This window comes from Camelina sativa, chromosome 13 (genome assembly GCF_030686135.1).
Source record: "Camelina sativa cultivar CO46 ecotype springtype chromosome 13, ASM3068613v1".
Classification (NCBI taxonomy): Eukaryota; Viridiplantae; Streptophyta; class Magnoliopsida; order Brassicales; family Brassicaceae; genus Camelina; species Camelina sativa.
Genome location: NC_141892.1, coordinates 3,831,122 through 3,852,099, shown reverse-complemented (window position 1 = coordinate 3,852,099; position 20,978 = coordinate 3,831,122). Strand labels below are relative to the sequence as shown.

The 20,978-nt window shown below is 35.7% G+C and overlaps 4 protein-coding genes across 4 annotated transcripts; 2 read left to right on the top strand and 2 right to left on the bottom strand.

Moving 5' to 3' along the window:
- Positions 1 to 1,175: 1,175 nt before the first annotated feature.
- On the bottom strand, positions 1,176 to 5,270 carry LOC104735026 (sulfate transporter 2.1). The gene is made up of 10 exons (XM_010454740.3): positions 4,550 to 5,270; positions 4,377 to 4,425; positions 3,846 to 4,294; positions 3,337 to 3,567; positions 3,118 to 3,244; positions 2,522 to 2,808; positions 2,224 to 2,417; positions 2,007 to 2,098; positions 1,688 to 1,764; positions 1,176 to 1,601 (listed from the first exon to the last, which is right to left on the bottom strand). Exons 1-10 carry the CDS (start codon positions 4,979 to 4,981, stop codon positions 1,470 to 1,472), a joined length of 2,070 nt encoding a protein of 689 aa, XP_010453042.2. The 5' UTR covers positions 4,982 to 5,270; the 3' UTR covers positions 1,176 to 1,469.
- A 2,133-nt stretch (positions 5,271 to 7,403) lies between these two features.
- On the top strand, positions 7,404 to 11,090 carry LOC104735025 (putative inositol 3-phosphate synthase isozyme 3). The gene is made up of 10 exons (XM_010454739.3): positions 7,404 to 8,103; positions 8,234 to 8,302; positions 8,498 to 8,633; positions 9,053 to 9,300; positions 9,471 to 9,697; positions 9,778 to 9,893; positions 9,996 to 10,172; positions 10,270 to 10,458; positions 10,566 to 10,628; positions 10,709 to 11,090. The coding sequence occupies exons 1-10, from the start codon at positions 7,916 to 7,918 to the stop codon at positions 10,826 to 10,828; spliced, it is 1,533 nt and encodes a 510-aa protein (XP_010453041.2). The 5' UTR covers positions 7,404 to 7,915; the 3' UTR covers positions 10,829 to 11,090.
- A 2,850-nt stretch (positions 11,091 to 13,940) lies between these two features.
- On the bottom strand, positions 13,941 to 15,579 carry LOC104735024 (uncharacterized). The gene is made up of 4 exons (XM_010454738.3): positions 15,282 to 15,579; positions 15,135 to 15,195; positions 14,865 to 15,009; positions 13,941 to 14,351 (listed from the first exon to the last, which is right to left on the bottom strand). The coding sequence occupies exons 1-4, from the start codon at positions 15,481 to 15,483 to the stop codon at positions 14,097 to 14,099; spliced, it is 663 nt and encodes a 220-aa protein (XP_010453040.1). The 5' UTR covers positions 15,484 to 15,579; the 3' UTR covers positions 13,941 to 14,096.
- Positions 15,580 to 17,385: 1,806 nt separating this feature from the next.
- Positions 17,386 to 19,672, top strand: LOC104735023 (protein SOSEKI 2). The gene is made up of 5 exons (XM_010454737.2): positions 17,386 to 17,979; positions 18,205 to 18,274; positions 18,354 to 18,454; positions 18,552 to 19,296; positions 19,380 to 19,672. The coding sequence occupies exons 1-5, from the start codon at positions 17,742 to 17,744 to the stop codon at positions 19,495 to 19,497; spliced, it is 1,272 nt and encodes a 423-aa protein (XP_010453039.1). The 5' UTR covers positions 17,386 to 17,741; the 3' UTR covers positions 19,498 to 19,672.
- The last annotated feature ends 1,306 nt before the right edge of the window (positions 19,673 to 20,978 follow it).

Sequence of the window (20,978 nt, the reverse complement as noted above, 5' to 3'; positions counted from 1 at the left end):
TAATAACAGCAAAATTTATTTGAAGATGTAAATGTCACACGTGGGAGAAGCAAAAGAACAAAAAAATGCAAATAATTGACAAAAGTGTTGACCAACTTCGTCCAATGCTTTCTATTACCGAATCATCGATCACCCACTCACACTCATTGTCATTTATAACCTTCTTAAATTAGAAGAAAAAAAAAACTAAAAACACACAATCAACGGTACCAAACTATTAGCAATATAACGTTGATACAATTTAGTTATTTTAAAAGAAAAAATAGTTCAGAAAGCCTGCGTACTTAGAAATTTTTTTGATTAACCAAAATCTTCTCACAAACAGTCAAATATAAACAGATAGTGATCATGTTCGTATTATTTAAATAACAAAAAATGTCATTAAAATTGGACAGCATATTTATATATCCCTCCGAAATCATTCTCTTCAAATACTAGTAAAGTTCTTAATTGGATTTATGGAAGAAAAAAAAAATTAAGCACCATGATAAAAGTTTTTAAGAGTTAGGTCCATGACATCCATATTTATGTCGTAGGAGTTAGCACCACCATACCGACATATTGACCGAAAAAGGAAATATGCATTGGACCACAAACGCAACTTCAAGTGTTATTTTTTTGAGAATCGTTAATTAGTGTTTCAAAGCATACAATCAATAACAGTTTTTTCATAATTTAAATAGAGTGTAATGAGTTAACATAGACCTCAGCAAAGCAACTTTATCCTCTAAGTTTTATCAGATTCAGTGAACCTAGACGCATATATTGAAGCTGTGAAAAAAAAAAAATCAAGAAAAGATCGTGAATTGAAACAGTGGTGCCCATTAACTTCAATAATTAAAAGTTAAAAAAGTGGGATTAACTATTTAAAATTGGGAGACATCATTAACCCTCCCAATATAGCTTCTCACTCTTGACTTTTCCAAGTGATGTTCAGTAGTCTAATACTAATTAGTACGCTCTAAAGTCCTTCCACTTAAATTGATTCACCAAGTACGTAAGTTACTTTTGTTCAACGGATTTAGATACATTGTACCTAGACATGTGTTTTTGAACATTCGGTTTCTAGAATTTCAACACGAAATTTTTAATTACGGAATCACGTTTTATAAGAGAGGATACCAAATATAATTCTCACTCAATAACATTTTTAATCATCATACAAAACAGCAATATATATCAAACGTACATATAAATATATACATTATTTCCAAGTTTTGTTACACACACCCTTCGATCGTCATGATACAATAGTTTGCATGACTTATTTAATCACGACCGAGCTTACGTACCAAGGCACACTACAATATTACACATACGTACTAAATAATTATACAACATCGATCATCATGCAGACCTAACATAATTTAAACTACAAGTACTGACATAAAACTCACATGCAATATTATCCGGTAACACGCACATATATATATATATATATATGTATGTTATATTAAGAAAACTATTTTTTAAACTTTTAATCCAAAGCAAGCATCAAGAGCTTCTTCGATTGTCATGTAAACTTTGCCCCCGATTTTGCTTACGAACCTTGCTTGATTCAGCTTGTGGATCACTTCCCATTTCGGGTTCACGATTACTAGCTGCAAAAGAAAAGAAAAAATGATATATCTTTTGTCGTTTTAAAGAGATAACGACGGATTAACTTGTTAGAATGTAAACTAATTACCTCAACACCAGCCTGCGTTAGATTGTTATGGAGCTCCGCCAAAGCAGTAATCCCCGATGTATCGACGTTTATCAAATCTATCAATAAATTGTTCTGAGAAATACTGAACAAAACATAAAAGTAATAAAAAACTACAGTTTCAAATCTTTTTTTTTTTTTTTTTTTTTTTTTTTTGGTGGCTATCTCGATATTTCAACCCAAAAAAAATAACAGATGACTTCAGGTGAGTAGTAAAATAAATGAATTTCATCTATCGGATCATTTTTGGTGAGCTATACAAATACTTTATAATTTGCATTATCCTTGTGAGTCCACTTACTTGACATATCAAGGACTACAAAGAGGATCTTTCTCTTGGCATTGCTCTTTATGTTTTCTTCTTCTTCCTCCTCATTGACACATCCCATAATCCTATAGACAATCAAAACACATTTATTCTAATTAAACAAATGTATATACATACATATCAAATTCTTAAACATTGTAGTGAATTGGTATGCATGTCGTATGTATAAAAGAACGTTAGTATACTATACCTTTCCTCGATGGAACTGGCATTAGCGAAGCACAACAACGCAGACTTGACTCGAAAAATCAATACTCCAGGAGTCTTAACCGTCATAGGATATTGATTAGTATCTGCAAAAATATCGGTTCCAGGCATTCTCCTGAGCGTTTCAATCCCTGGTCGAACTGAGATGAGTATGATTTTGGCAAATGAAATAACCACCTAGCAAACATAAACACACGATCATTTATTAATCTCTTCATATATATAACCAAAATGATTCTGATTATTTTGATGAAGTTTATATCTTCGTTACTACCACGTACCGCGACAAGAAGTCCAATCTCAACCGAAGCAAATAAAACACCAATGAAAGCTCCAATGAGAGCAAGAAAGTCAAATTTATCGAGTTTCCAAATGTGAACGGCCTCATTGATGTCAATTAATCCCGGAAGTGCTGAGAGAATTATGGAAGCGAGGATGGCAATTGGAGTATAGTAGAGAAGCCTCGTTAGGCACTCGAGTGCTACAAACACCGTAACCGACATTACAATGTTCGACATTGCTGTCTCACATCCTGCCGCGAAGTTCACAGCTGTCCGAGAGAATGAACCTAAATTGCAAAATTGTTATACTTTAGATCGTCACTCACAACATATATATAATTTACATGTTTATATTACATAACTTAATTAAAACTGTTAGACACCATTAAGTGGACGTGATTTGATGTTTCGTAGAAATGTATATGTATCTTTAACTAAGAAATTAGAGGAGTTTCCAAAACCAGTAATCATCTCATTCAGAAAGAAAAAAAATTGACATTCCACCAAAAATGACTTTTATTTCACATTCCACCAAAAAAGTGGTCCATGTATATGCAAATGACATAATAATATTAATAAGATGAATAATTAATTACCAGTAGCAGCGTAACAAGATGTGAAGGAACCGATAACATTCGAAAATCCAATGGCCATCATTTCTTTGTTTCCATCGAGTCTGTACCCTTTAATTCCAGCGAACGACCTCCCTACCGCAATCGCCTCCTGAAAATAAATAAAAAGTAATGAGACGATAAAATTTAAAATATTGTAGAAAAAAAAAAAGAAATGGGTTAATGCTACCTATAACTACTTACGGTTAAAGCAATAATGGCAATGATTAAACCGATTTTAGCGATTTGTCCGAGATGAGGAGTATTAAAGTCGAGATCGTGAATGGAGATTGGATTAAGACCTCCTTTGATGTGCTTCACCGTCTTCACCCCATGCTCGTCCGCTTTAGTCAGAAACACCATTATCGTCGACACTACCACGGCGATCAACGGAGCTATTGCCGGTAGCCAAAATAACTTCTTGTTCTTCTTTCCCTAATATACGTACATATATTTCATTGCTAATTAATTTCAGTTCATTATCTAACACTTTCTCTAGAAATCTTCAAAAATTGTGTTCACAAATTTAATAGTAATTCTTAGAAAGAAAAAAAAATTGATGTTTCTAAGATAAAAGTATACACGCTTAACACGTTTGATTTTGCGTTTGAAACAATAGATATATCCTAATACATTATATGTAAGTGCTTATTGGTTTAAAGAACGTTATAATTTATATAGTGGTAGACGAATCAACGAAAAGAACCACTTACGATGAAGCGAGTGATAAGGATAAAACTGAGGAAGGAACACCCGAGGATGAAAGTGTGAGGGCTCCATTGTTGTTGACAAGATCGCCAGACAGCTCGAAGAACAGAGACAATGTCGGTGTTGGTGGTGAAGTTAGTGATACCAAGCAAACCTTTGAGCTGTTGGAGTCCGATTACAATGGCTGCACCTCCCATGAACCCTACTATGGCTGCGTGCGACAGAAAATCAACCAGAAACCCTAATCTGAATAACCCGAAAGAAGCTTGGAAGATCCCGGCGAAGAAGGTTGTGGTTATGACTAGTTTCTTGTATCCCAAGGGATCTATTTCTGGATCTATGAGTTTCTGCAACATTGAGGATATAAGAAGGGATACTACAGCCACTGGTCCGATAGCTATCTCTCTTGATGTCCCCATCAATGCATATATCAATGGTGGTACCACACTCGTATCTGTTAATTAATGTAACGTTCAATGTGATTTTTATTTAAAGAACAAAAATTCATAAAATTTTAATATGTAATACAAACTTACATAGCCCATATTGAGGATCAAGCTTTGCAAGAGTTGCATAACCAATGCTCTGCACACAAAATAATGAAATTTAGTTTTTTTTTTTTTTTTTTATGAAGAAAATTTTAGAATTTTAGAATTCTTGAAGCTAAGGGATCTAAATAGATCAAGATATTATTTTTAAGTTTGTGTACCTGAGGAATGCAGAGGCTAGCGAGGGTTAAACCAGCCATGAGGTCGTTCTTGAACATGGTGAGTTTATAGTTTCTGCACCAACCGAAGATTGGGAAAACGGCTTGGAGGATAGAGAGTATTCGTTTTGGGAGAGGCTGTTTTTGAAGTGACTTGAATCTTTTGGCTTTGTTTAGGAAATAGCCTTTGACATAGCTCTTGATCTCATGCCACGGGCTGGGTGGTTCAGGACAGTCAAGCAGCCACTTTGACCGGTCAGGTTGGTCTTGACCGGCTTGTGCGGCTGCAGATGAACCTGAGTTGGCCATCTGGATCATGTGTGTACCATTTGAAGTGTTTGGGAGAACTTGATGTGAGAGAGATTCACCATTTGAAGTGTTTGGGAGAACTTGATGTGAGAGAGATTCAAAACTCTCTGAATCTCTCTCTTTCATCTTCTTCTCGATTTTTGACGTTGTGAGGAAGTTTAACTATGAAGAAACTGTGATTGAGCATTCAAAGTGTGTGGATGCTGAAGTGAATTGACTGATTCTGTAATGTTTATATACACATGAGTTAGTGGAATCTCATGGTGCCTCTTTTTTGTTTTGTTAATTAGAACCAAAAGCACAAAAAGTGTTTTCTTTTACAAAAGGAAAAAAAAAAACATCTCTCACACACACACAGTTTAATGTGATAAAAAATGACTGGGTTGTACAAAATCTTGTGAGCTACAATTAAATTAATTATCCGTTCCAAGCGTTTCCAAATTTCAGGACATCCCACGAAATTTTAGTTTCGAGATATAGTGAAGTAGATACCAACAATTATGGATTTGAGTATCAATACATAATCCAATATAAGTATTAATAATTTAAATTTTTAGTAATTATTACTTATAATCAAATTTTCAGATAAATTTTATTTTGATCACTTCATGTTCTTTAATAAAAATTATGTATCGATCTTTTAGCATAAAAATCAAAATTCAAAATTTTTATCTTAATAGTTTTATTTAAGATAATGACGTGGTAGGTGAAAATGAAATGAAGCCTCAAACACAGTTCTCTTATCTACGCATGTTATGATGGAAAGCGAAAACAAATTTTTGTGTTAACACAAGTGAGAACATATTTTATTAGGTTTAGCAAAATAAACACGACTACAAAATGTTCTGGTACTTAAAAGGGTTTATTGATTGATATTATTGGTTAGACTTTTAGATCATAGCCCATTGATGGAACATGTGATGGGTTTTGAAAGTGAAGTGGTTAGGCCATAGCCAATACATGATATGTCTTTGTCTTGGTCGGACCAAGTGGAGTGGACACTATATGCGTGCCTCGAACTTCATGGGTCCAACCAAAGTCAACGCCCTCAAGATTTTGTTGCACAAATATATATGTATATGGTGTACATTTTTTCCTCGCATCGTGTATATAATGTGTAATCAGATGGTGACACATTGACACGACAACGACGTTAGTATAAACTAGTACGCTACATGTTCTTTTTGGTAAGAATGTAAATTACAATGGACTCAAGTAGACATTTTTTTGGGTTAAAAGGTAAACAATAGCCTCAAAAAGCAATGTAATTGCAAAAGGCTTGCGAGGATAAACATATGAAATGAAACCTAATAATGAAACGTATTTGTGTTAGTTTACCTCTTTTGTAAAATACAAATTGAAGATTTTAGTAGCCATTCCAATTTACATCCCGTACTTTTTCCTATTTTCTAAATTTTAAGGAAAAATTCAAATAACTAGTGCACTAAGCACTATATTTGATAAGAGGAAAAAAAAAAGAAGACTATCGAAGAGTTGACAAAAAAAAAAAAAAAAGACTACGATGAAACAACCAATTATATTCGATATCTGAAAATTCGCTACACGGATACATAATTGGGCCCTGACCCACCGTGTGCCTATTATTTGGATAAGACTAGGTTTTTAGGTTATTCCTTTTATTCCAATTTGCTAAGTTCTCATGTTTGGCAGAAGGATTTAAAAAAAAAAAAAAAAAAAAACTGACTCCAATTGTGTATTGTTACTGCTATGGATTAATATATGAAGGAAGATAACAAGTCGTTTAAGAGAGGGAAAAAAAGAAAAAAAAAACCGTTGTGAATCATGTGGTATATAAAAACTATAGAGCCCAATTGCGAGATATGGTAAGAATTTTTTTTTAAAAAAATTAACGTTCAGGTGGACTAGTTGTTACTTGTCAGCAACACTCACCTAACTATCAAACGTATACAAAAACACGTTTCAATTTTATTATAAATCATACTCGTACGTGTGTGTTCCTCCGTTCACGCACGCTCGTGCGCGTTAGATCCCCAAAAGTTAGATGGGCTTCAGAAAATTTACTTAGAAAGCCTTTTGATATGGGCCTTATGTATATACGGCACCATTGGACATTTTTTGTTTTTTTCCATAGACTATCATGGGATACACTAATCTAGTGACTAGTCTAACTTTTTCTTAAAAACTTATTTACTTTTTATTTTTGAATAGTTCAACAAAACCATTAAAAGTTAATTATTGTAGATTGTTTAAGATTGTTAGAAAGTTTTGTTGATTAGTTTTCTAAAATCTTGTAAAGTGCTCTAACCAATCTCTGTATTTTTATGATCTTTTCCATGACTTTATTGTGCAAAAAAAATGTCTAAAATCATGAACCAATAACATAATAATTGAATTCATTAATAATTCTAAATTCTTCTATTTTAATTGAATAACACAAAACTTTTAATGATTTTACAAAAGTTTGAATCCAATATAAGATTTTAAATGACTTTTTATAAATCACAAACTAATAACAATAGATTCTACATAATATTTAAAATCTTTAAAACTCTATTCAAATCTCAAACCAGCAACTCCCACTTAATACAATCTCTATATTTTTAGATATATTGACTAAAAATGACTTTCATTTTTATATCCTCATTTCTTAATTTATCACAGTCAAATAACTTTGATTTGTTTTTAATTCATTTTTCAGTAATTTAGTACAATATCTATTTTGGACACATTTTATGGAAAGAAATCTTTTTTTTTTTTTAACACTAGTCATAATCCCATAAATTGTAGTTAGAAATATTGTCATATAGAGTATTTATTACCTTCAATTTCTAGTCAAATAACTTTATATATTAGTGACTCCATTTGAAGTAATATAATCTATTTTCTACACTTGTCATAATAAACCTGTGTAAGCTGTAAAATAAATCTCAAACAAAAATATTTTCATTAATGTCCCTCCTGTCTATAAAAACGCGACCCTGGCCTCACACCCAATGCATTCAGAATCCCCCCAGTTGCATAGTCTCTCTCTCTCTCTCCCTCTCATAGTTCTCTCCAAGTTTTTTTCCTTAGGCAAAAATGTTCATCGATAGCTTCAAGGTTGAATCTCAGAACGTGAAGTACACAGAGAATGAGATCCATTCAATGTACGACTACCAAACCACTGAGCTTGTCCATGAGAGCAAAAACGGTGCGTTTCAATGGACTGTGAAGCCAAAGACCGTGAAATATGAGTTTAAGACCGACACTCATCTTCCAAAACTTGGGTTTGTCTCATCATCTTCTCTTAAATCTTTTCACCTTTAAATAAATATATATTACATACTGTTTGTAGATTTTTCTTTTATTGTTTGATTAATGATGTTTTGGCTTTATCTATTTTTATTTTCTTGGCAGAGTAATGCTCGTAGGTTGGGGTGGCAACAATGGTTCTACTCTTACCGCTGGTGTTATCGCCAATCGTGAGTAAGTGAAACATCTTCTTCTTCTTCTTAATTGTTTTGTTATAATAATAAAACTGTTACAAAAGGGAATAAAGTTGAGTCTTGAGTGTCCTAATTTATTCAGATTCCCGCAATTGGATTGTTGAATAATGAGCAAGTTGTGAATTATTTAATCGGATTTTGTTCTTTTGTGTAATAACAAAATATTTGGTGGCAGGGGAATATCCTGGGCCACGAAGGAGAAAGTGCAACAAGCTAATTACTTCGGATCATTAACCCAAGCATCCTCTATCCGGGTCGGGTCATTCAATGGCGAAGAAATCTATGCTCCTTTCAAAAGTCTTCTCCCCATGGTACAATTTACCATTTTTTTTACTGTTAACTATTGAGTGTGCATTTAGAATGTGAATGGTAAATGCGGTTAGGGCGGCCAAATCTATCTGCGGTCTGAACCGCTCCAATTTTTAAGGCAGACTATAGACTGCTGCGGACCAACTCTATTTGTATGCAAAAGTGGTCCGCAGTTGGTCTGATGCAGTCTTGTCTCTGCTTTATTTGGACCGCACCACTACGGACTACATTTGTTGAATGGTAAATAAAAAGTAGTGCAGTTCGCAGACGAATTTGTCTGCTCCAACCGCTGCAACCATTTACACCCTTAGTATAAAATTACATTAACATTAAAATTATATTACATTTATTTTTTTTAGAGAACATTAGTAGGAAATAAAGATAAATAATAAAATTTATTAATGGGTTATGAAAATGATAGGTGAATCCAGAAGAAATTGTGTTTGGAGGATGGGACATAAGTGACATGAACTTAGCGGACGCAATGGGAAGGGCCAAGGTCCTAGACATCGACCTCCAAAAGCAGCTGCGTCCCTTCATGGAACACTTGGTTCCACTCCCTGGAATCTTCAACCCAGATTTTATCGCAGCTAACCAAGGTTCACGTGCCAACCACGTGATCAAAGGCACCAAGAAACAACAACTCGAACAAGTCATCAAGGACATCAGGTAACAATAACGGTTTTTTTTTTTTTACAAAAAAAGAAAAACATAATGGTTCATTAGATAATTAGATAAGATAAATTTTATTTTTTTACTATAAAGTTCCCATGCTTCATTAGTTGTAGGAAATCAATTATTATTTTTTTAATATTGAATTGTTATTTTTATATAATTAGGGAGTTCAAAGAGAAAAGCAAGGTGGAAAAAGTGGTGGTACTGTGGACCGCGAACACAGAAAGATACAGCGATGTGGTGGTTGGTCTTAACGACACGACGGAGAATCTAATGTCATCTCTGGAAAAGGATGAGGCTGAGATTTCTCCTTCTACACTTTACGCCATTGCTTGTGTTCTTGAGAACGTTCCTTTCATCAATGGAAGTCCACAAAACACTTTTGTCCCTGGTAAATTAAATCAAACTATAGTTTAATATCTAGTAACGTTCAGATTTCTATAGTTAAATCACATTTTGCATATATTACAGGGCTTATTGAATTGGCCATCGAGAGAAACTGCTTGATCGGTGGTGATGACTTCAAGAGTGGTCAGACCAAGATGAAGTCTGTCCTTGTCGATTTCCTTGTTGGTGCCGGAATCAAAGTACGTAATCATAAATAAGTATTTTAATTAAATTTATTTTTTGGAAAACAACGTTACAAAACGAAATTAATTGCATTTGTCTATATGTATGAACAAATATAGCCGACGTCGATAGTGAGCTACAACCACCTTGGGAACAACGACGGCATGAACTTGTCAGCGCCACAAACATTCCGGTCAAAGGAGATATCGAAGAGCAATGTCGTGGATGATATGGTAGCTAGCAACGGCATCTTGTACGAGCCTGGTGAACACCCTGACCACGTTGTGGTCATTAAGGTGATTAATTTTTCTAGTATTATTCATAACTATCCTTTTCTTAATGTGTCAAATGAACATTAAACTAAACTGTACTATTTATTGGCTGGTGTTGCAGTATGTGCCGTATGTAGGGGACAGCAAGAGAGCAATGGACGAGTACACATCAGAGATATTTATGGGAGGGACTAACACAATTGTGATGCACAACACTTGTGAAGACTCTCTCTTAGCTGCTCCTATTATTTTGGACCTTGTTCTTCTTGCCGAGCTCACTACTCGTATCCAGTTCAAGTCTGAAAATGAGGTTTCTAATCGTTTACAAAATCGTTATATAAAGTTCAATGATTATCCGAAAAATGTTAGATTTAAGTCTTAGATTAAAATTTTGATTTGTTGGTTTTTTTCTTGCAGGGAAAGTTCCATTCTTTCCATCCGGTGGCTACTCTCCTAAGTTACCTCTCAAAGGCACCACTGGTATGCAAAACAAAGCAAACATCGTGCCGTTTCTGAATTCTAACGACGTTCTTAACATATCTTTCATTCAATGAATGTAGGTCCCTCCCGGCACGCCAGTTGTGAACGCTTTGTCGAAGCAGCGTGCAATGCTTGAGAACGTACTCAGAGCTTGTGTTGGACTTGCTCCTGAGAACAACATGATTCTCGAGTACAAGTGATCAAGAGATCAGTCATCACTATCACTTGTACAAGTGATAAAGAGATCAAGACCCGCCTCTTAGCTTCTTCTTTGGTTTCTATGTTTTAATTAATAATTACATTTTCAAAATGTAAGTGTTTTTTTTTTCTTTCTTTTCTTGTTTACAAATATCAATGTCATCTTTCATGTATTGGTATCTTGCTGCTGAATCAGAACATTCTTCATCTTATTTCAATTCTATAAATTGAAGAGATGGTTTAATAAATTATAGCTTTATAAAATGGTTATTATGTTTCATTTGAGAATATATTTTACACCCTGTTGATTTGAATGGTTAAAAAATTGATTTGGTAAACTCAATTCATATGCTTGAATTTTTAAGTTCTCTTCATTCTCTACCTATATAAATGGTCACCATTGAAAACAAGAATAACTTGAGCTTACTAAACTGAAGTTCCTTTTTCTACTAGTCAACGAGGATTAACAATAGCCCTCGCCCCTTGACGGTATGCAATCAATGGTCTCACGCTGGAGGTTCGGGGGAGTTACGGGACTCCTCCGGACCATCTGATGGCTTCTTTGTTCTAGAGGCTTTCTTCTTCTTGGGATCCTTTACCTCCTCAGGGTGAGGGACAACATTATCTTGACTTGTTCCTTTGCTTTTCACGGCTGCTCTCGGCGGGACTCCACGGTGTTTAGGTGAAGTCTTCTGATAGGCTTTCATCTTCCTTGAAACAGCCATAGTCACCTTTGGGCTCTTAGGGATCTTAGCAGTTTGATCCACTAAACCAACATTCTGAGATGGACCTAAAAAATCTTTCTTCGGCCCATTAGCTTTCTTTGTTCCCTTTCCACGACCTTTTGCCGGAGACTCCATTCGTTTACTTGTCGGAGATTGAGACGTAACTGGAGCTACATCTAATTGGTAATTGATTGGGGCAAATGGATCTGTTACCCTTCTCTCCAGACTCTCCTCTGTCGGATTCATTGCTTCATTCTGCAGCTCAGCCTCCAAATCTTCCCCAAGTAGGTCATCTTCCTCTAACAACCCATCTAGGATCATCTCCTTTTCGAAATCCTTCATGAACTTGATTTGTTCTTCTGTCAAATCCTGGTCTGGTCCCGGATCCGCGAGTTTCTCCCAATCCGAAATAGGTGATGTTGGATCGGGGATAGGCTGCTCATCGTCGCAAGCTTGGTTCACTTCCCCACCATCATCTTGATTCTGGTTTGTATCCACAATGGGCGCCAGATTCATGGGTTCATCATATGCTTGTCTAGGATAGCTTTTACGTCTTGTAGTAAGTACTTCATCGCCATTAGGGAGAGGAGCAATAGTTCTGGATCCCGAACCAAATTCAAAATTTGGTGGGATATCATCTGTTACATTCCTATCATCGTCTGACCAATTATCGTCCATAGGTTCAATCATCTTCCCTTTCCCTTTGTCTAGCAGGTTGGTATCTGACTGGTTTGGGACTGCTTGATGGCGAGATGGACAACGAGAGTTTCTCCAGTTCTCAAGACTGGGATCATCCCTCGTTGGTGAGCGAATTCTCAACGGGGGCTCTCTTCTCCTGAAAGCGGAGTAGTGATTCTCCGCATCTTCGCGACGGTAAGGTCTAAGATTCTCTGCCTCTTTTCTGTTTGTCGCTTCTATTCTTCTTTTTCTTGAGCCTGAGGATGATTGGGTTGAGTTCTCTCTAGGATGGGAAATGTCATGTGGGATTCCATTTTCTATTCTTCTCCAGATGGAGGAACGGTGCTCATCTCTCCTTGATTTCTCAGATGGGTACTGGAGGTGACGGCGCACCTGCTGACGAGGTGGAGGTGCAACCTATTGAAGTAGTCGTGAAGCTTGATCTCTTACAGATCCAGACTCGGATCTTGTACTGGGGTGTCTAACACGACCATTGGCAGCATCACGAGAGCTATCAGCATCTCTGAGCTCAGTTCCCCTTCGAGTATTTTTTTGGTAGTTGGATGCAGGTCGACGATCTCCAATGGCAGCCTCTGCGACTCTTCTCTCTTTATTGAGGATTCTTTGGTCCTCTGAAAGGTGAGGACAGTCTCTTTCTTCATGTGATATCATGGAACAAGTAAAACCGTACCGAAATAGCTTCTCATAAGTGAGAGAGACGGAAATCTCGTCTCCATTATTAAGAACAACCTTCTTAACGAATTTCAGGGGTTTTGTGACGTCCACCGAGACCAGTACTCGTGCATCATTGACATCCACCTCCATCACCTGACCAAGAGTTTCACCAATGCCTCTGAAGGCTTCATCCACCCAACACCGAAGGGGGAGACCTCTAATCTTTATCCAAAAGGTAACACGGTTTAAAAGATCTTCTTGAAAGTTTAGTTCCCATCTTTCAAGAGAGAAAGTCCATTTGTTAAAATGGTACGGTCTTTTTTTAAGAACTTTTTGCAGATCTTCTTCCGTCTCAAAGTCAAAGTTAAAGTTAAAGGGGGGGGGGGTTGGAAGAGGTTTGACTACAATACTGATGTGACTTAGATCTAGGGGAAGGAAAGAACCCAACATGTATGTTGGAAACAGGGGACACCATCACATTAACCATAGGATAAAAGAAGAATTGCTTGTTTAAGGTAGTTTATGGTAGGTGAGATCTGTATCAATTTGAAACAATTACTTCTTTTGGTCTCTCCTTGATAGTAGTGCCTGAGAGAGAGGACTTCTCATAGAGAGAGAGAACTTTTTTCAAATTCTAATTATTGCAAGGCTGTTAATAGATTTGAAATTTGTTGCCTCTTAGCTTCTTCTTTGGTTTCTATGTTTTAATTAATAATTACATTTTCAAAATGTAAGTGTTTTTTTTTTTTCTTTCTTTTCTTGTTTACAAATATCAATGTCATCTTTCATGTATTGGTATCTTGCTGCTGAATCAGAACATTCTTCATCTTATTTCAATTCTATAAATTGAAGAGATGGTTTAATAAATTATAGCTTTATAAAATGGTTATTATGTTTCATTTGAGAATATATTTTACACCCTGTTGATTTGAATGGTTAAAAAATTGATTTGGTAAACTCAATTCATATGCTTGAATTTTTGAGTTCTCTTCATTCTCTACCTATATAAATGGTCACCATTGAAAACAAGAATAACTTGAGCTTACTAAACTGAAGTTCCTTTTTAATATAATCATAATATGCAGACAAACATCTTTAAATTGAAGGGAGAAATGAGACTCAAATCAGGGTGTGACGACTAATTAGCAGCCACAAAGGCCCGTATGAAGAAGAAGCAAAGGCGTGAATGTGATCACTCTTCTTTTCCCATAGCCATCAAGAACTCTCCTTCACATACAACAGAGTTACCTACATATGCTTTCCCTTCCATTTTCGCTATCCCAAACCGCTTCTGCAACTTCACAAGCGTCATCCTCATCACAAGAGTGTCACCTGCAATCACAGGCTTTCTGAACCTGACTTTGTCGATTCCGGCAAAGAAGAAGTTGCTTTTCGATCCACCAACTTCTGGTTGTAGCATCACTATACCTCCCACCTGAGCCATGGCCTGTCGAAACAAAACATCTACTTCACCACTTTGAACTCAGGAAAACTCAGAAACTAATGAATGACTTTACGGACAAACTATATGTAGCTCTTATTAACTACAACAATACAATGGAGAGCCTCCTAATCACTCATTCCACATACATTTGGGATAGAGACTATTAGTTTTATCACAGTATATAAAGCTGTGATCCAAGATATCCTATTAAACAGCTTATCTTATTCTCAAATCTAGTCCCTTTCTTAAAACTGAAACTTAAACTAAAGCATTCATCTTTAGCTCCATCAAAAGTTGAGAACTTCAACCGGAACGGAACACAAACTTCACCCTCATTCTCTTTCCCCAGAATCACACCATTCAAAACAAACTAATCAACTAAATCATTCTTCTCTACAGCAAACAAGAATCAGAGCAACCCGGGATTTCTAAGCTCAAATAGCTTCTCCTGAACTGTACATGTATGCAAAAAAGACTGAAACTTTTGGAGTACGAAGAGGGGCAATGTAATAACACCTCAACCATGAGAACTCCAGGCATTATAGGCCTCTCAGGGAAATGTCCAGGAAAGAAATTATCATTGATTGTAACGTTCTTAATAGCTACAGCAGATACACCAGCCGTGTACTCTATCACTCTATCCACTAACAGAAACGGGAATCTACACAACAAAAATCCAAAAATCGGAATGATTCAGATTTGAGAAATCGCAATACAAAAACTTCAGCTGCAAAAAAAAAAAAAAAAAAAAAGAACAAATTTTTTCTGTTCTCATAAAATGTTCACCTGTGAGGCAAAATCTCTTGTATCTTATTGATGTCCATCACCGTTGGAAATGCCTCATACCCTTAAAAGATTGAAGATTTTAGAAATTAAAAAAAAAAAAATTGAAACTTGATTTGTGAATCAGAATGCAATGGAGTGGAAAATTACTGAGTTCAATTGGGATCTCTTTTTCCTCTGCGGTGCTCTTTGATTCATCAGTGGAGCACAAGACGAGCGAGCTGGATCGGCGTTTGGGACGAAACGCGACGGAGCTCGATCTGAGCAATGGTGGAGATAGTGACTGATGAAGAGGGATAGTCGCATGGTTTCGCGACGAGGACGCTGTGAAAACGGAGCTGGAAGCAGCCATTGCCGATTCGATCTAGTGAGAGAGAAAGGGACGGAGAATTCGAAGGGAGGAGTGTTTTCAAAGAGCTTCCAACGGAAACAATGGCGAGTGGGTGGAATGATCTATGAGAATGAGACGACTATATGAATTGTTTGGGCCTAATGTGGGCTTAATTTCAATGAGTAAGCCCATTTAGACCTTTTGTTTTTTTTTTGCCTGGGTTACTTGTATTTTTTTAACCCCTATTATATTTGTATTGTTCACCTACAGCTATTTTCTAATAATGGAAAGGCTAAAAAATGCAGAATGTATTATTTGGTAAACCGTTCGTAATGATGACTGAAACCAACCAACCAACCAACCAACCTCGCGCCTACAATATATAGCTGCAACTACGAATACAAACGTATAAATTTACTGTTCCACTCAAATACTAGGCACTTTACTATATCTTCAACTCAAAATTGTAATGTAGTAGTATAAGACCAATTTTACAAGTTACAGCAAGTACTTCAATCTAATACACTCTCATCTCTCAAAATCATTGCGTTGGACATACGGATCATTTTGTTGTGATACATAACAACACTTATCTATCATTATGTTGACATGAAACATTGTGAAAATACAATTTTTATCAACAAAAAAAAAAAAAAAGAACAAACACACACACACATTGTGAAACCCAAACGCATACATGTATTTTACGTTTTTTTGTATTATTATAGAGAAGAACGATGCTTATCATGCAGTATTCAAAGTATTGATTATCAAGTTTCTGTAGATCAATGATGATCATTCAAATATTTTCGAAATTAAGAATAACTATTCAGTCATTTTCAAAATTTAATGTTAATTTGTACGTTTCCTCTCCTTTTTGTTATATATTAATGTTTCTTCTATGAATTCACAATTTATTATAAGATTATTCAGAGGTCATAAAACTCTGACACAACTATTTAGAAAATGGCATTGTTATGTTTGGTGGCTGGTGAGGAAGTTAAGTAGATGGGCCACTCCTCCACACCCAGAGAACTCTGTTATGTCCATGCAAATGTGTTTAAAAGAACACATCCACATTCTCTGTTTCTACCACCTCCCAAATTTACCCTTTTCCAACTAGTTAGTTTTATTAAAGGACGATTAATCAGGCCGTTTCAAGTGTTGATGTTACCGTGTTTTTTTTTTTTATAATAAAATGCAAAATGTATTAGGAAAAAACGTTTTTACATCAAGTGCAGCTTTTGTTTGAGGTACTCTAACATAAGATTAGCCTAACAGTTAGAAAATAGAAGTGTTTTCATCTTGTTAACGTGATTTCACCGAATGTCTAAGAACACATAGAAAAAGTTAGAATAATTTGAAAGAGATATTTCGAAACCGTCCATTAAATTTTTTACTCTTTGTATTGATATGTCATATTGGTCTGTTTTTTAACGGATGTATTGTAGTAGGAAGAGTACAGAACACAGAAGCAGTAAACGACCCTCACGTGTTCTCTTTAGTTTTTTACCTAGATTCTGGAGCTCTTTCTGTTGTCTTTGAAAGACTAGAGGTGTGGTTAAAAGTCATTTAAAGTCAAACTTACATTTTAAAGCACAACGATACAAATTAAATGTGGTTAAGTAAAATATTCGACAATCGAAGAATATTAATCATGACAAGTCAATTTGCTCAACCAAATCTTAGTATATTGTATAATTCGGTTTGGTGCATGGTGCGTAAAAAGCAGGCATGGGGACCAATCTGGTCTAAATCTATCAAGGCCGAACCGAAGGGTTGGAACGGTTTTAGTCCCCATAAAGACAAACACATACTGTACTTTGTCTTATGAGTTATGACCAGCGGTTAACCGTAAATTGAGCTACATAATATAGTGAATTGCGTATTCATTTTTTCGGTTTGGTTTGGGATTTCAATTTTGGGACAAGAAATTTGTATATCCACTTGTGTTCCATACGTTTTGGTTTTGGTTGGATTTAAAACAAATAAGGTTGAAGCCGATTAAAATCCAAAATATCAAAACAAAATCAGAGCTGGATAGATTAAGACTGGACCGGGTTAATCCCATAGTACCCATCAGGTAGAAGAAACTAAAGCCAAGTCGTTTTCAGTTCTGGTTTGGCTCATCTCTAATGCCAGTTCTGTTGTCTCAGAAAGAGGCCAAATTCACTCCCACACAGAGAGATAAATACACATTCCCTTATCTTTTTTGTATATAAAGAACAGTTCTGTGGGTTTAATAATTCTCATCCCTTGTCCGGACATAGACACAAAAGATGGAAGCTTTAAGACGCAGAAGAGGAGGCAGAGAGAACAACAAAAGTCCAGAGAGGATAATAAGGTCTATGAATCTTCAGCAGCAAGATGAAGAAGAACTAGAAGAAGAGGTCAAGACAAAGAAACCCATTTTCAGAAGAGTCCAAGTTGTTTATTACCTCACTAGAAATGGCCATCTCGAACACCCTCACTTCATTGAAGTCATATCTCCGGTTAACCAGCCTCTCCGGTTAAGAGGTAAATTACCCAAAACAACTCAAACTCAAAGAGAAAGATCACTGTACTTTGTTTTATAGTTCATGGGTCTTGCTTTGATAACTCAATTTATTATAAGTTTCGATTTTTTTTGTTTTGTATACATTAATGGTTATTTGATTAACCGGATTTTAGATCATAGTTATTGTTTTCATATAATCATATGTTAAAGGCTCGATTTAGAAGTGTGTTTTTTTTTTAATGAAGATGTGATGAACCGGCTTACGGTTCTGAGGGGAAAGTGCATGACATCACAATATGCTTGGTCGTGTAAAAGGTAACGTTTTAAAACTGAAGCACATCTGTTAAATGTTAATCAAATACGCAACAAATTATATCGATATTTTTTTCATCAGGAGCTATAAAAATGGATTCGTGTGGAACGACTTGGCTGCAAACGATGTGATTTACCCATCGGACTGTGCTGAGTATGTGTTGAAAGGATCTGAAATCGCCGGTACCGTTTTTTTAATAAAAAACTGAAAATCATACTAGTTTTTAAATTTGTGGTTATGCAAAATTGAGTCTTATCTTGTTGTTTAAAAATTTTGTAGACAAATTTCAAGAAGTACATGCACTGTCTGGTCCAATTCAAGAAGCTCCAAAACGTCGACTTCTCAGGTCAAAACCCAAACCTCAAAACAGAACAACGTCGTTTGATGAGTCAGAGCTTTACATTCGAGCAAAGCAAGAAGAAGAAGAAGAAGAAGAAGAAGAAGAAGAAGACGGAGAGTACGAACTTTACGAAGAGAAAACGAGTTATACATCTTCCACGACGCCTCAGTCTCGCTGTTCCCGAGGCGTTTCAACTGAGACAATCGAATCCACCGATCAAAAACAGAACTTGAGCAAGAAGACAGAACAAGATTCGCAAGTACGTTCTGACTCGTCCGAGTTACCTCGTTCTAACCCGGTGTTGGAGCCGCGTCGTCGTCTCGACGTTTCGACGCGGTTCGAGGACGGAGATCCGGTGGAACCCAGATCGGGTCGTGCGTCAATTTGGCTGCAGATGATCTCGTGCGGGCACATCGCCACCAAGTACTACGCACCGGGTGTGATGAACCCGAGACAAAAGGAAGAGAGCCTTCGAAAAGGAGTTTTGTGCAAGAACATTGTGAAGAAGACCGTCGTAGACGACGAACGTGAGATGATAAGGTTCATGTCGGAGAATCCAAGGTTCGGGAATCCTCAGGCGGAGGATAAAGAGTATTTCAGCGGGAGCATTGTCGAGTCGGTGAGTCAGGAACGTGTCACGGTTGAACCATCGCTGAAACGATCCAACTCGTTTAAAGAGGAAAGGTTAGTACTTAGTACAATACACACCGAGTCAACAAAAAAAAAAAACTTGTAACTGACTAAAACTTTAAAATATTTGAAAACAGATCAAAGATCGTCGAAATGGCTGATGAAACGAAGAAGAAAGAAGAAAGATCGATCGTGAAGGTGAAATGTATACCGAGAACGTGTTTAATGTCATCGTCGAAGCAAATCAAGAAGTAAAAAAGAAAAATTTGATATATAGAGGAGTAACGAATGAGTATGGGAGTAGTATTTTAGTATTTTACTGCTACAGACTACAGTAGATGCAGTAATTTGGCAGTAGTATTGAATTTTAATGACTTGATGTTGCTGTTTATTTTTATTATCGGAAATATATTTGCTCTACTTTATCTGACTAGTTGTTTAAAAGCAAGTGGAAAATGGAAAAATTCAGTTTAATCTTATGGGAATCTACTAGAGTGCTGATATTATCTTGTCGTATTCTGAGATTGAAATTAAAACTTTAAAACATAGAGATGCCTTAAATAAAAATATATATATAAAAAAAAGAAAGATAAAATGACATATCCAGAATAGAAAAAGGAGGTGGGATGATTGGATATAAACGATGCCGTACCCATCGATTCGTAGAAGTGCTTTTTCGCATTAAGAGAGATATTGTATTTTCTCTGCCACAATTTTGCTTGTAGTAAGGTTTTATATTGACAAATCATAGGCTAAGGAAGGTTCCATAGGGTTACCAAACGTTTCGCTTTTTTTTCTTTTCTCTTTTCTACCAACATTTTTCGATTATATTTCTATAATTAAAGTCTCAGCTTATTTTGATTAATTTGAATTTAATATAATTTCAGTAAAACATCTCAACAAGTCAAACATACCTTGTTATTAAACAACCGTTTATGGATGCTTAATTTCTAGGATTCTATATGTAATAATTACCAAGTCCATGAATATCATTTGGTCAGTACTTAGTTTATATGGTAATATGGAATGTTTTTTTACCTTTGTTTCGTGAATCCTATTTATTGGTCTGAACTAGGGTCTTACCAAAAAAGCGTAATACAGTATATTGAACTAGAGCTCTTAGCATTCTTATCATGAATAATGTTATACCGGATCCACACTAGCTATATATAAGTGAAGCTATATCGAAGAACAAGAAAAATGGCTAAAGAACATATATCAGCCATGAAACTGATTAGATATTTAGTAACTATATTGGTGGTAGTAAGAATTAATTAAGTTTGGCAAAAATATTTCTTTTGTGATAGCTAATGGCCTAATGTAACTATGTTTATGTGGTAGTAATGCACTTAAAAAGAAAATATGCTAGTTAACTTCATGAGAAGATAAAATGTTACAAATACTAATTCTAATAAGAAAAAATTACCTTAACACACATCAAAGAGAAGAACCAACTGACTTTAAGCATATTAACGATATCAAACCTTTCGGGTTAATTGATACTATACTAACTGCCAAATTTTAGTTTTAGAGATGTGGAAGAGTTCAATTGCAATAAAGAGAACAAAAAAATTAAGAATTCGATTTGAAAGAGTTCAAAGGTGATGGAGAGAAGGATCTCTCCTCAGAAGGTTTAGATCTCTCTCTACAATGAGGGAAAATATATAGTTTGTCAATAGAGATTGTTCTTTAACTTGAAGAGGCGACGGATCAATAGTACCAAAAACAGAAGTATA

Excerpts from the sequence above, each read along its gene's own strand:
- LOC104735023 (XM_010454737.2), top strand. The coding sequence starts at position 17,742 with ATGGAAGCTTTAAGACGCAGAAGAGGAGGCAGAGAGAACAACAAAAGT. Across the intron at positions 18,455-18,551 it reads GAAAGGATCTGAAATCGCCG|ACAAATTTCAAGAAGTACAT; the intron begins GTACCGTTTTTT and ends AAAATTTTGTAG. Across the intron at positions 19,297-19,379 it reads AACTCGTTTAAAGAGGAAAG|ATCAAAGATCGTCGAAATGG; the intron begins GTTAGTACTTAG and ends ATTTGAAAACAG.
- LOC104735024 (XM_010454738.3), bottom strand. The coding sequence starts at position 15,483 with ATGGCTGCTTCCAGCTCCGTTTTCACAGCGTCCTCGTCGCGAAACCAT. Across the intron at positions 15,010-15,134 it reads CAAGAGATTTTGCCTCACAG|ATTCCCGTTTCTGTTAGTGG; the intron begins GTGAACATTTTA and ends TTTGTTGTGTAG. Across the intron at positions 14,352-14,864 it reads CTGGAGTTCTCATGGTTGAG|GCCATGGCTCAGGTGGGAGG; the intron begins GTGTTATTACAT and ends TTGTTTCGACAG.
- LOC104735025 (XM_010454739.3), top strand. The coding sequence starts at position 7,916 with ATGTTCATCGATAGCTTCAAGGTTGAATCTCAGAACGTGAAGTACACA. Across the intron at positions 9,698-9,777 it reads ACAAAACACTTTTGTCCCTG|GGCTTATTGAATTGGCCATC; the intron begins GTAAATTAAATC and ends CATATATTACAG. Across the intron at positions 10,459-10,565 it reads AGTTCAAGTCTGAAAATGAG|GGAAAGTTCCATTCTTTCCA; the intron begins GTTTCTAATCGT and ends TTTTTCTTGCAG.
- LOC104735026 (XM_010454740.3), bottom strand. The coding sequence starts at position 4,981 with ATGAAAGAGAGAGATTCAGAGAGTTTTGAATCTCTCTCACATCAAGTT. Across the intron at positions 2,099-2,223 it reads GCCAGTTCCATCGAGGAAAG|GATTATGGGATGTGTCAATG; the intron begins GTATAGTATACT and ends GATTGTCTATAG. Across the intron at positions 1,765-2,006 it reads TGTAGTCCTTGATATGTCAA|ATTTGATAAACGTCGATACA; the intron begins GTAAGTGGACTC and ends ATTTATTGATAG.